This window comes from Corvus brachyrhynchos, unplaced genomic scaffold (genome assembly GCF_000691975.1).
Source record: "Corvus brachyrhynchos isolate BGI_N302 unplaced genomic scaffold, ASM69197v1 scaffold369, whole genome shotgun sequence".
In the NCBI taxonomy this organism is placed as follows: domain Eukaryota; kingdom Metazoa; phylum Chordata; class Aves; order Passeriformes; family Corvidae; genus Corvus; species Corvus brachyrhynchos.
Window position 1 is genome coordinate 400,674 of NW_008246055.1, and position 12,156 is coordinate 412,829.

Sequence of the window (12,156 nt, forward strand, 5' to 3'; positions counted from 1 at the left end):
AGGGAGAAGGTGGCCGGGGGCCGTGTGCCTGCCCGGCGGAGGTGCTGGCAGGGTCCCCCACGGCCGCGGAGCCCCCCCGAGCATCGCCAGCCCCCGGCTTGGTGTGCGGGTCTGCGGCGGCTCGCTCTGTTTGCCGGGATGGATGTCAGCGCCCGGAGCGGGGAGCAGGGATGGTGCAAACAAATGATCCCCCCCAAAAAAGCGCGGGCGAGGACGGTGACGGTGACGGGGACTGTGACTCTGCCGGTCACAAGCAGCCGGCGGGGGCGGCCGCCCGGGTGGCCCTGGGCCGTGCTCCGCGGGGCGCACCCGGCTGCTCAGGCATTTAATTCCAAGGGGAAAGCTGAGCCTGAGTCTACAGGAGAAGAAGGAAAATAAGGGAGGAGGGAAGTGGAGGTCAGGAAGGGTTTTCGGCAGTGGATGGCCGTCCCTGGTGGCCAGGGGGCTGCTTGCGGGGGATGGCTCTAAGCAGGGAAATAACAAGGAATGCAGGTTGCTTATTTTTTAACATGGCATCCACACCAGAGTGATAAAAGGGTGTGCAGGGAGCTTGGGGCTCTGCCAGCTCAGTTACCACCAGTTTCCTTGTTGTTTCCTCTCTTGGCATGGCTGGGAGTCGCCGTCAGACACCCCTTCCCCTGGATATGCTTCACTGACCTGATCTGGCTTTGCTCCATGGGGCTGGAGCAAGGTTTGGGCGGTTTTTTTCTGAAGCCCTTGTGTTTTCTCCGCCCAGCTGGCGTCAGGCGCCGAGGATGCAGAGACAAGTGCTCCTGACTAGGGGAGGGCTGGCAGGAGGATTTCCCTTCGGGTTCACAGCATCCCCGTGTCTGCTGTCTGCTGTGGAAAGGCTTTGTGCTGGAGCGTGGGGAGCAGAGCTCACAGGTGACCTCTACCTGGATCAGCCTCGCTTGCTTTAAATGCCTGTCCCTCTCCTTGGGCTCAGGTGTTTGGTGACAGGCTGGAAAGTCATGGTAGGTAGGTGCTGCTGGCAGCTGAGGGTGCCTTCTGCTTTGGAAAACAGGGAGGGAGGAAAACTGGTCGACTCTGAATAGCCTTGGGAAGAGCAAGCGGGGATCCTCTCCACGCTGTAAGAACAGACCCTTTGGAAAGTCATCCGAGCAGCCGATTTCTTGGGGTTTCTCATCACCTCTGAGATCAAACCCCATCCTCTTCCTCAGCCAAGGGCCACCACAGCCACGCTGGGCCACCTCCTCAGAGGGCAGCTCCTTCACCTGCCCAGTGGCACTCGCCGTGGGGGCTCGCAGACCTGTGCCAGCGCTACCGAGGGACCCTTTCCAGCGAGCACTTTCAATTTTTCCTCTTCCTCCTTCACTCAGCTCTGCAGCATCACATGAAATACATGTGCAGCCGCCAGCTGCTCTGAGCTGTGACCTGCGCTTGGCTCAGGGAGACAGGACTTAGCACCCTCCAGATCTGAGGGCTCACTGTGCACGCTGTGGACTGTCCAAGTAATTCCTGGCTGAACTCCTGCCCTGTGCTGGGTCCATCCGGCCCCGCTCCCTCCCGGTGCCGAGGGCTGGCGGAGCACGCGGGGCAGCGGGCACGGCCGGGGTGTAGCATGCACGAGGGTGCAGAGGGACACAGGGACGCCAGCGGGAGCCATGGCTTCGTTTGGGAAGCTGACGGAGTATTTCAGCCTGAGGAAGTCGAGGCCAGAGCTGCGCTCCAGGCGCTGGGGCCGGCGGAGCGGGAGCTGTTGCTGTAGTGTCACGGAGTGCAGGTACGAGGTGGCAGTGACCCGACTGTCCTGGTGCCTCCGTGTGTGCCCAGGGGCTGCGGGATGGGATGTGCAATCCTTGGTGCTTTGCTTTCCGTTTACCTCTCTTGGGGCTGGGAGGGGGCTGGGAGCAAGGCAAGGGCTCTGGAAGCATCACCCTGTTCCTGTCTGGGGCTCCCACAGAGCTCATTGCTGCGGGATGTCTCCGGCAGGCTCTGGGACCTTGCATCTGTCTCCATGCCCAGGGCATGTCCCAGGTGTTGGTGGCACATCTTGGGTGTCTGCTGGGTGACCACGTGCACCTGTGCCTGCCTGCCTCTGCCTGGTGCTCTCTGCTGTGCCACTGCACTGTCCCCTCGTCAGAGGAGCGAGGTCATTGCACCAAAGTCACCCTTCCCTGCACCTGCCCCGTGCAAAGGCCTCTGCAGGGGCAGCAAGAAGTGGCTTCTCAGGTGAAGTGGCATCTGTGGGTATGAGGTGCTGATGGAGCATCCTGGCATGTAGGAAGGGTCTGGGCAATGGAGAGGGGAGCTCCTCTGGGCAGACAGACACGCGGTTCATTGTCAGCTTGTTTGGGATACGGACCAATGAGGGGGTCGCAGTGGGGATGGAGAGGGTGGCATTTGGGCTGACTGGAAATCCTCTGGGAGCGTGTGAGTGCTCAGAGTTGTGTGTGTGTGGGGGGGGGGTGCACACATCCTTGTTTTGCATGTAAACACAGTTACTGTAATTAAGAAAATTGCTCTGTGCCTGGGTGGCTTCTCCTTGGATGTTCTGTGAGGCCTGTAGGACAGGGCTAGCACTCAGTGCTGCTCTGGGCTCTCCCCCATTTGAGTGGGCTCAGCCTGAGCAGCGTGTCCCCAGATCTCCTGCTGACCTGCACACGGTGCCTCCCTGCTGCTGTGGGGTGTAGGTCTGTGTAGGGACACACAGGGCGAAAAATAGCACCAAGCTGTTCACTTACCTTCTTCCCTGGTTGTTGAGCACTTTGTAAAGGTTATTAAAATATCTACGCATTCAAATGAAGTTGGAGCCCCTCCTGCTGCTGCCCATGTTGCTGCTGCCCATGTTGCTGCTGAGACAGTGAGACGTGCACAGCCGCCGCTGTCTCCCCTCTTCCCTCGGTGGCTGAAGAAGAGTCTCCTCCACTCAGTCGTTTCTCCGGAAACGTTCCTGGCAGAGCCAGGAGCTTTGTTCTGCTCCTTTTTGGCATTGTGGACAGAAACCCTGGTTTCTGCCCTCAGGATTTTGCTGTCCCGGTGTGGAGCTGGGTGTGAGGAAGGTCTGTTGTCCGGCTGCTGCTGAGCACAGGACGTGCCTGGGGTTTGCTGTGTGCAGCCAAGCGTGTGCCAGTGCCTGGCTCGAGGGAGAGGAGGAGGTGCACCCCCATGCACGGGGTGCTGTGACCCTGGACCTTGGGGTTTGGGGTGAGTTGGGTGGTTTCCTCTGTAATGGGAGATGTCATGGCACCTTCCTGGCTCTGGGATGTGAGCCACAAAAGCATTGCAGGTGTGTAGCTCATGTACCAGATTTTCCAGGGGATGCTGGCTGTGGGTGTGGGACTCTGAGCAACCTGCTCTGGTGGAAGGCATCCCTGGCCATGGCAGGGAGGGGAATGGGATGAGCTTTAAGGTCCCTTCCAACCCAAACCATTCTGTGTCCGAGTTGTCCCCTCATGCAGGACTGTGGCTCACTGCCTGTCAGGGCTCAGCTCCTTGTGGGGCTGGTGGACACCCTTCCCCCAAGCAGAGATCCCCTGTGTGCCCCAGTGCTCTGGTGTGGCCCAGCTCGAGTTGCAGGGATCTGTGCCCTCCCTGTTCTGCCCCCTGGGCCATGCAGCTGCTCCAGGGCAGCTCCTCGGGGCTGGATCCAAGTGTGCAGACAGATTTCCTGGTGTCCCTGACCCCCACAGTGACAGGGCTCGAGTGCACCTGTGGATACTGAGCCCATTCCCTTGATTGCCGCAGTTGATTATGAAACTAAAACTAAGGGTTGATTGAAGCGTGGGGTGCTTTGAAATCAGTGTCACTTCTCACCCTGGCTGCTTGAGCTTCTGCCTGTTCCTGCCCCCTCAATGTCTGTACCTTGAGAAGCCCAGGAAATCTCCACGGCTGAGATCCAGAAGCCAACACAATGCAGCTGCTGCAATGTCTGGCCCTGCCCTTGCTCTAGGTGGTGCTTCTTCCAGCTCTGTCGAGCAACTTTCTGCTTTTCCTGCATTTCTTCACTCTAATGTGGGCAATTGAAGCACGGAGAGGAGATCCTCAGCTCCCACATTTCCATGCGTGTGGAGGTACCAGAGATCCTGCACCCCAGCCTCAGCAGGGTGATGTGTAACAGCCCTCAGCACAGCCCTCAGCACAGCCCTGCCCTGGTCTTGCTCAGGGCAGCCAGGCTCCCACCACTCTTCCCAAGGCTGGATATTCCCCTGGGACCACAGGGAACAGACGTAGGCAGGTCCTCAGTCGAGAGCATGCACTGACTGGAGTTATTAAATTCTAAATATAGTGGTCCCACGCATTCTCCTAGGACCTAACAGAAATCAGCAGGTGTGCAGTTATGGTTTTAAATAATATTCCTGCATTTTTAAACTACGCCTCCAGATACAGCAACATGAGTGAGCTGGGATGAGTAAGTCGGCTGGGCTTGAGAATTTGTAGGCTCAGACTTGTGCGCAGAAGCAGAGCCCAGCAGGAGATCATCTCACTGGAGGTGCTTTTGGGCAAAGGTGCTGCTTGCAGGAGCTCTTCAGCCTCCACCCCCACCTGTGGCACAGAGTGTGTCCTGATCTGTACCTCTGTGTTGTGTCAGCTGGAGGCTCCTCCAGCCTGAGCCCTGCTGCAGGAGGGGCTGTGGGACAGCTGTCTTCTGTTATTAAATTGATCACCTGGAGGCCCCAGGTGTGACAAGGTGGGGATCAGGCTGTCCCCTGTGCAGCTGTACTGGGACAGGGACTGGCAGTGTGAGTGAACACCCCCAAACCCAGCCCAGGGGAGCGAATGATTGATTTGCAGCAACTTTTTTCCATCTAGCTGGAGCAGTGATGGATGAACCAAAGACTCCAGCAGACAGGCACTGGAGCAGGTCTGCTTCGTGAGGGATGGAAGCCTGGAGCATCGCAGGGATACGAAGATGTGTCTGCAGAACGGGGTGCAGGTGCCTGTGGGTGAAGCACAGGAGGGGCTGGGGGTGCTTGCTGAGGTCTGAGGGGTTGTTCTTTGTGGCATCTGGTGGTGCCAGCCTTGAGGTGCTCGTGCCCAGCTCTGTGTTGGCTGGAAGGGCACAGAGGATCTGCTCTGGGATGGAGGAGAAATGGAAGGGAAAGGCAAGTTATATTTAATAGCTCTTCTCTCAGTGAGCTATTTGTAAACTGAAAGGTCTGGACAACTGATTTTGGGTTCCCGCAGCTTTTGCAAAGTGGATCAGGACATCACTGTCATGTGAGGGCTGTTGTGCTCTAACTGGGCTGAGAGAACAGCCCTGCTGTGCTGTGAGTGAGCCAGGGAGGCTCCAGGGTGGGCTGGAGCTCTCAGGAGCAGGATGGCACTTGCCAGGCTGCTGTTTTCTGCCAGGGCTGCTTAGCAGTGAGCCAGCCTGGCAGAGCACTGGGCTGGGACCCTGGGGCCTGCAGGGATTCTGGGAGGACAGGGATCCTGTGCTGGAGTTAACAGGTGTGGGAGAATTTCTCAAGGATGCTCTTGGAGTTGCTCTCAGCCTGGGTGCAATGGGGGAAAGCAGAACTGCCTGAGAATTGCAGAGCTATCAGCAGAGAGGTGACCTGCAACAGTCACTAATTCAGTAAAAAAATCATTAAAAATCCCAATGAAAAGTCATTAAGAATCCCAAGTCTTGTCCAGGGGTGGCTTTTGAGAGAAATTTTCTCCTCTAGGCAGGGACTTGTGGACTGGTTCAGTGGCTTTCACTGTTGGCCCAGGACTGTTCTGGGATAGATCTGCTCCCTGGCTTCAGGAAGTTGATGCCTGTTCCCTCTTTGACAGCTGCACCTCTCCCCTTCTCTGTGGTCCTCAGAGCCCCATATGGTCCCCACAGAGGGGCTTTGTTGAGCTCCTCAGGAGATCACTGCCTAGTTATGGAAAAGAAGATATTCAGGATGGGGGAATAGAGGGGGAGACTGGTGCCTGGGGTTGGATGCTGTGTCCTGCTCCTGGGGGTCACCTTCAGCCCTGCAGGCAGCAGAGCTGACACCCCCCAAAAACCTGCGGGGTGAAGATCTTACGCCCTCAGCGGCTTCCAGGAGAGGAGCTTTTCCCTGGCTTGGGGTGACCTGTGGTGAAACCCAGGGAAGCTCAGCGTGGGGAAGGGGGAGGAGAGGAGTTTGGCTGTGCTGGGCCTGCAGGGTGTCAGTTTTAGGGTTCCGCTGCCTTTTTTCTCTCGATAGCCGAGTTGGAAGTTGGTGTTAATTAACAATGAATTAGATTATATAAGAATTAAATTACATAAAAATTACAACTTGCTGGGCCTGTTTTTGTCCATGTTATTAGATAATCTGAAGAAGGGGTGCCAGGGTGATGCTTCGTCTTTGCACTCCTGGGGGGCAGAGGTGGGTCCAAGTGTTCCTGTTGCTCCCAGTGTCAGAGCCTGTCCCCAGCCTTGTGGGAAGCTGCACCAAGGAGCTGCTCTTTGCCATGGGGAGCTGTTACCTCCACTCCTTTGGGGGTCTTTTCCACACCGATGTCCTGATCCATGTCCTCGCTGTGCAGTTTGATGGGCTTTGAGGTGGGGAGGGGTAGTGGGGAATGTTTTCCTGGCAGGATTGTGCTTAGTTGTTTTTGGGTGCTTAAAAATATCTCCTCAGCTCTGGCAGCACGTCTGTGTTCAAGCACACAATTGTGATGGGGGACGGGAGGAACTGGCGAGTTCTGGGGCTGGGAAACTGCGCTGAAGGAACGGCTCCTGTGTTAGCAGCACTCAGCACGGGACAGGTAAAGATGGCACATAAAGATGCCCAAAGAGGCGTCTCTGAGGGGCTCTCCTGCATGGCTGAGAGTTTGACTGACTTTTCCTACTTTGTTTTTTGGCACGTTTTAAACAAAACCTTTCTGCTTCCAAATGACACGTCCATATAGAAAGATACCTGCATTGTAAAGGAGAAAACTGGCAAGGAAATTGGAAGTGGTTTGGGTTAAGCGGGAAGTTTCCACCTGGAATTAGTCACTAAGGTGTTTGTGACACTTGTACTCCAAGCTCTGCAGCGCTCCCACCTCCCTTGCCTGCTGAGATGCCAGCAAGGCAATGTGTGTGGCTGCATGGAGTCACATTTTCGCTGTGACAGATCATTGTAACCCATTAACAAATCAATGTCCATTGCTACTGCACGCAAGTGGTCAGTGCTGGTGCTGGAAGTCCTAAATCCAGTGGTAGTGACTCAGGCTGTGCCTGCTTCGCAGAGGTGCTGAGCATCCACTAATCCTCTAAACTGGAACAGGCAGCCGAGCCTCAGTGCCTTTGCAGCTTGGCTGGGCAAGAAGGAGGGGAAGAGCTTCAGGGGAACTTCAGCCTCATTGAGCTGGAGGTTGGGAATGTGGTGACAGGTTTTGGGGTGCCTGAGGCAGCTGTGTGTGGGGCTGTCCTCAAGGGCAGCCTGTGTGCTCTTGAGGGAGGCTTGTTTGGAATGATGCTCCAAAGACTGGAGCCCCTCTGCCGTGGAGACAGGCTGAGAGCTGGAGAAGAGAAGGCTCCGAGGAGACCTTAGAGCCCCTCCCAGTGCCTAAAGGGGGATTCTAAAAAGAGGGAGAGGGACTTTTTACATGGGCAGAGAGTGACAGGACAAGGGGGAATGATTTTAAACTACAAGAGGGGAGATTTAGATTAGCTGTTGGGAAGGAATTGTTCCCTGGGAGGGTGGGCAGGCCCTGGCACAGGGTGCCCAGAGCAGCTGTGGCTGCCCCTGGATCCCTGGAAATGCCCAAGGCCAGGTTGGACGGGGCTTGGAGCAGCCTGGGACAGTGAAAGGTGTCCCTGTCCATGGCAGGGGTGGAGCTGGATGGGCTTTAAGGTCCCTCCCAAACCCAAACCATTCCATGATTCTGTGCTCTTTCCCACCTGCCTTGTGTGGCTGTACCTGGTGGGATCACTTGTGCCCTTCAGCTCACACAGGTGCCCCATGTCCCTCTGTGCTGGTGATCTGTGCTGGGCTGTAGGGCTGAGCCTTCCTCCCCTGCCCTCGGTGCCAGCCTTTCCCCAGGCTGTGTCCCCGGTGTCTCATGATGATGACAAGCTGTCAGACGTGAACGGCTGTGAGCAGAGTGGCAGTGCCACGGGAGGAAATGACATTTAGCTTTTGTTGCTTGATTGAGCTGCCTGGGCTTTGTATATTAAACCTAAAGAAGCTTTTTGGCTTTGTTCTCCCCACTGTTTGCAGCACCGTGCCCGGGATCTGTGAGGAGAGGGGGCTTGGGGAGCAGCACGGAGAAGAAATCTGTCTCCCCATCAAACCTGTCCTTGCAAGGGGCTCTCCACTGAACCTTGGCTTATCCTGGTTCTCCGTGGTTTCTGTGCACTGGGGGACACCTGGGTGCATTCCTGGTTCCAGCCCCCAGTGATGTGGGCTCAGCTCCAGAGAGCTCCTGGTCTCGCTGCGGGCTGTGGCTCTGTCCCCTCCTGCGCTGTCGGGGTGCAGGGGGAGGTGGTGTGGACAGAGGCAGGGATGCTCTGGGCCTCTGCCTCCTCCTGCTGCTCCAAACCCTGCTCCCATGGCTGTGGGTGGAGGCATGTTGAAGATCTATCCCATAAAAGTGCATGTATGTGTGGCCTGGGAGCTGGCAGGGAAAGCTTCCTGGATCTGACAGACTCAAAAAGCACACCCGAGCTCTCAGGGTCATCTCTTTGGGGTTTGGGCCATGCTTTAGCTAAAGACAAGGTTTGCACGCGGTGTTCTCCCTTTCTGCCTGGCTTCCATTCTTCTTTGAAAGCCAATCTTTGGGATGGGAGATGAGCTTGGGAGCTGCCTAATTTCTGCACAAGCTGAAGCTCATTTTTGCCTGGATTAGGCAGAAAAAGATGAATGGGCACCCTTTATTTTGGAGTGGTAGTTGGATGGGGTAGTGGGAGGAAGGGAATGATACTGGTATTAAGGGGAATTACAGACGGAGCGTGACTGCAGGAGCCGGCTCCTTCAGCAGAAAGCCCTGGCCTGTGAGTCACGCTTTGCTCGAAAGGCTGCTGGATTCCCAGGTCCCACTGTTTTGGCACTGAGTCACAGCTGGGTGGGGGCGCAGGTAGGAAACAGAAGCACCAGCAATCCCCACTGGGATTTGTGCACGGAGATGAGGGAGGAAGTGATTCCAGACAGCGGTGGGAATGTTAACAGCTTCTGAGAGAAGTGCTGGCTGGCACGGGGAAGATTCTGAATGGGCTTGTCCGTGGGTACCCTCCTCTGCCTGCTCCTGCCTGTGCAGGGCAGTCCCTGGGGGGTGTGGGGACGCTGGGCAGCCCCTGGGATGCATGGGCACATGGGGCAGCCCCTGGGATGTGTGGGGACATCAGGAAGTCCCTGGCGTGTGTGGGGACACCAGGCAGTCCCCGGGATGTGTGGGGGCACCTGTGAGCCCCCAGGGTGCAAGGGGACACTGGGCAGCCCAGCTCCTGGCTTGGGTGGCACAGGTGGCTTTGTCACTCTGCTCCGGGTGGGAGTGGGAGCTGGGGGGGCCGTGCCAGGCACAGGACAGCTCTGGGGGTGCTGCCTGCCCCATAACGCCTGGGGAATGTCCCGCTGCGTCGGCATCACCTGGGGGTGCGGGGAGGGGGCTTGGTGTCCTCGGCACGTGGGGACAATGGAAGGATGGACGCGTTGGAGCTGTGAGTGCCCGCGGGGCAGTGGCAGAGCCCGGGGGCAGGGAGGAGATGCCACTGGGATTTGCAGGTGGCTGGGCACAGAATATCCTCTGTCCACCCCCCTGGTGCAGGAGCCTGGCACCCTCCTGCGGGGCGGTTTGGGTGGGTTATGTCCTTCAAACAGCCCCTCGGTGGGGGAAGAGCCCCTCTAGGAGGAGAGGGCTGCTCCAGGGAGAGCATCCCGGTGATGCTGTCCTGCGGGAGGTGGGCTGAGGCAGCTCCGGGAGAGCTGGGGAGGAGGGGAGAGGGGATATGTCAACAAAAGAGATTTTCTCTGGAGCCAGGAAGAAGCATTTCAAAGAGGAAAGGAAAAAAGGACACTACTGTTGGGAATATTTCAAATGGGAAAACCAGAATTCTTACTTTAATAATTAAAACATTTTTTTTTTCCTCACAAAAATGCTGTGTTTTTTCCTGTAGGAATAGTTGGCGATTATACAAATTAATGCGAGATATTTTTAGTTTGCATTTTCGGATTTTTTGATGGAAAGAATGCAGACAGGAATAAGCAGCTCCTCCTGGTTCCCCGGCTGTAGCAGCCACGGGTGTGGGGGGAGCAGAGCAGAGCCCCACCCTCGGCAGCTCCTGGGTGTGGGTGCTGCTGCCTGGAGCATCCATGTGCTTCCACAGGTGTTTGGAAGCCACTGGAGCTGGCATTTGTTCCTGTTGGCTGCTTGGATGCTCCGGGCCCTCTGCTGCCTGCCCTGTGTGCAGGATTTCTGTGGCTGTCTCTGGTACATCTATTTTTTGGCTGCAAATCCATGTTTGTAGAAAAACTGGAAAGCTCCAGTGCACTTTTATGTTGCTCTAAAGAACAAATAGATAAAATTTATCTCAGAATCCCAGAATGGTTTGGGCTGGAATGGAGATTTCAGCTCACCTCGTTCCAACCCCTGGGCAGGGACACCTTTCACTATCCCATCCAAGCTGGCCTTGGACACTTCCAGGGATGGGGCAACCACAGGTTTTTCACTGGGAGAGTGGGAGCTCGTTCCAGCTGAGGATTTTGGGGGATGTTTTTCCTGCAGCAGGGATGTGTTTCCCCTGGCAGAGCCTGGCTCTGCCTTCCTCTGTGGGTGCTGAGCTGCAGCTGCTCGTGGAAGAGGCAGAGCCCCTTTCCCTGGAAGCAATGAAAAAATGTGTGGATGTGGCACTTGAGGACATGGAAAATGGTGGTGGTGCTGGGTTGGGTGTTGGATTTTATAATCTTAGAGGTCTTTTCCAACCTTGATGATTCTGTGATTCTCCAGACAGCCTGGCAGCTGAGGCTGTGCCAGGGTTCTTGCCTGGAAACAGGAAGTTTTTGGGCTCTGCTGCCTTGCACCCCATGACCAGCCCCCACCCCAGCCCCGCGGGTCGGTTCCTGATGTGCAGCAGGGCCCTGGGGCTGCCTGGGACCCAGACCTGGTTCTGCCCTGGAGGAATCCTGTCCCCGAGTGCCTCTGCCCGGGCTGGGCTTCCTCTGGGCTGTTTGGGGGCTGTTTGCTCCGTTCTTCCCCTCACAAGATGGATAAAATCCATTATCCTGGCCATGAGCAGCTGCTGGCTCTGCTGCCTTTGCCAGAGCTCTGCTCCCAGCTCCCCTCAGCCCCCATTGCTCCTGCACCAAAACCCATCTTTTTAAGGAATTTTACTGGGATACACTGGGTGCATAACGAGTTTTTTCTGTTCAATGAGCTTGTCTCTCTGACTGTGGTGGTGACCTGCCTCTTGTGCTTCAGAGCAAAATGAAAACCAGCCCAAGGCTCTGGTTGAAAGGTGGTGCCCAGGAAGGTTTAAAACAACAACATGCCTATGATTGATTATAAATCTGCTTTTTGACCAAAACGCATACATAAATAATTATTTTTGCCAGGGATTAATAGTCAGAGATGGATCAGCTTGCCCCCTGTTTGCCTCCAGTGCTGGAAAACTTGGTCATGGTGCAGAAATTACAGGATTTCAAGCAAACCAAGCAGCTCTGCCAGCTGTCTGGAGTGTCTTTCTGTGCCGTAGCACGTCAGGCTCAGGCCTGAAGCATCTCCCCTGTGGTTGTCAGGAGCAGCAGTATCCCTTCCAAGATGATCTCAGCAGCTTTTTGTCTCCTCTGTCGTGTGACTCGGATTTTGAAGCAATAGGGGAGACCAGTCCTGTGTCATGAGACTGGGAACGGGACCAGGAGCTGGGGGGTTGTGGTGCGGGAGCATCGCGGCTCCAGTCCTGCTCCAGGGATTCTGTTGGGAATGGAGGGGTGACGGGAGGAGGGCAGGAGGTGGGTGCTGGAGGTGGCTGTGATGCTGGACGCCTTCACATCCTCCCCGGAAGGTGTTTGTAAATGCAAAGGAGGCAGTTACGTTATTTATCTTGTAAATTAGCCAACCTTTTCAAATCGGAGCAGCCATGTTTGTCATCCATTGTGCTCCCTTCGCTTTTGTCTCCGAAAACTTTCAGGGGAGACAGGAGATACATAAACACCGCAGAAGGAGCGCCGGGAGCCAGGGCGAAGCGTCCGTGGCTGTGTCTGCTGAGCCCGGGGAGCCGGAGGTGTTTGCTCAGTCCTGGCTGTGGCAGGTCACCGGAGC

The 12,156-nt window shown here is 56.2% G+C and overlaps 1 protein-coding gene across 1 annotated transcript in view; it reads left to right on the forward strand.

Annotated features, from left to right (window-relative positions):
• The first annotated feature begins 772 nt into the window (after window positions 1-772).
• The window catches only part of LOC103623320 (ankyrin repeat and fibronectin type-III domain-containing protein 1), a 194,293-nt gene continuing 182,909 nt past the window's right edge, over window positions 773-12,156 (forward strand). Inside the window, exon 1 of the mRNA XM_017745682.1 lies at window positions 773-1,744. Coding sequence (XP_017601171.1) covers window positions 1,626-1,744 — 119 coding nt within the window. The 5' untranslated portion in view covers window positions 773-1,625. The remainder of the gene's footprint in view (window positions 1,745-12,156) is intronic.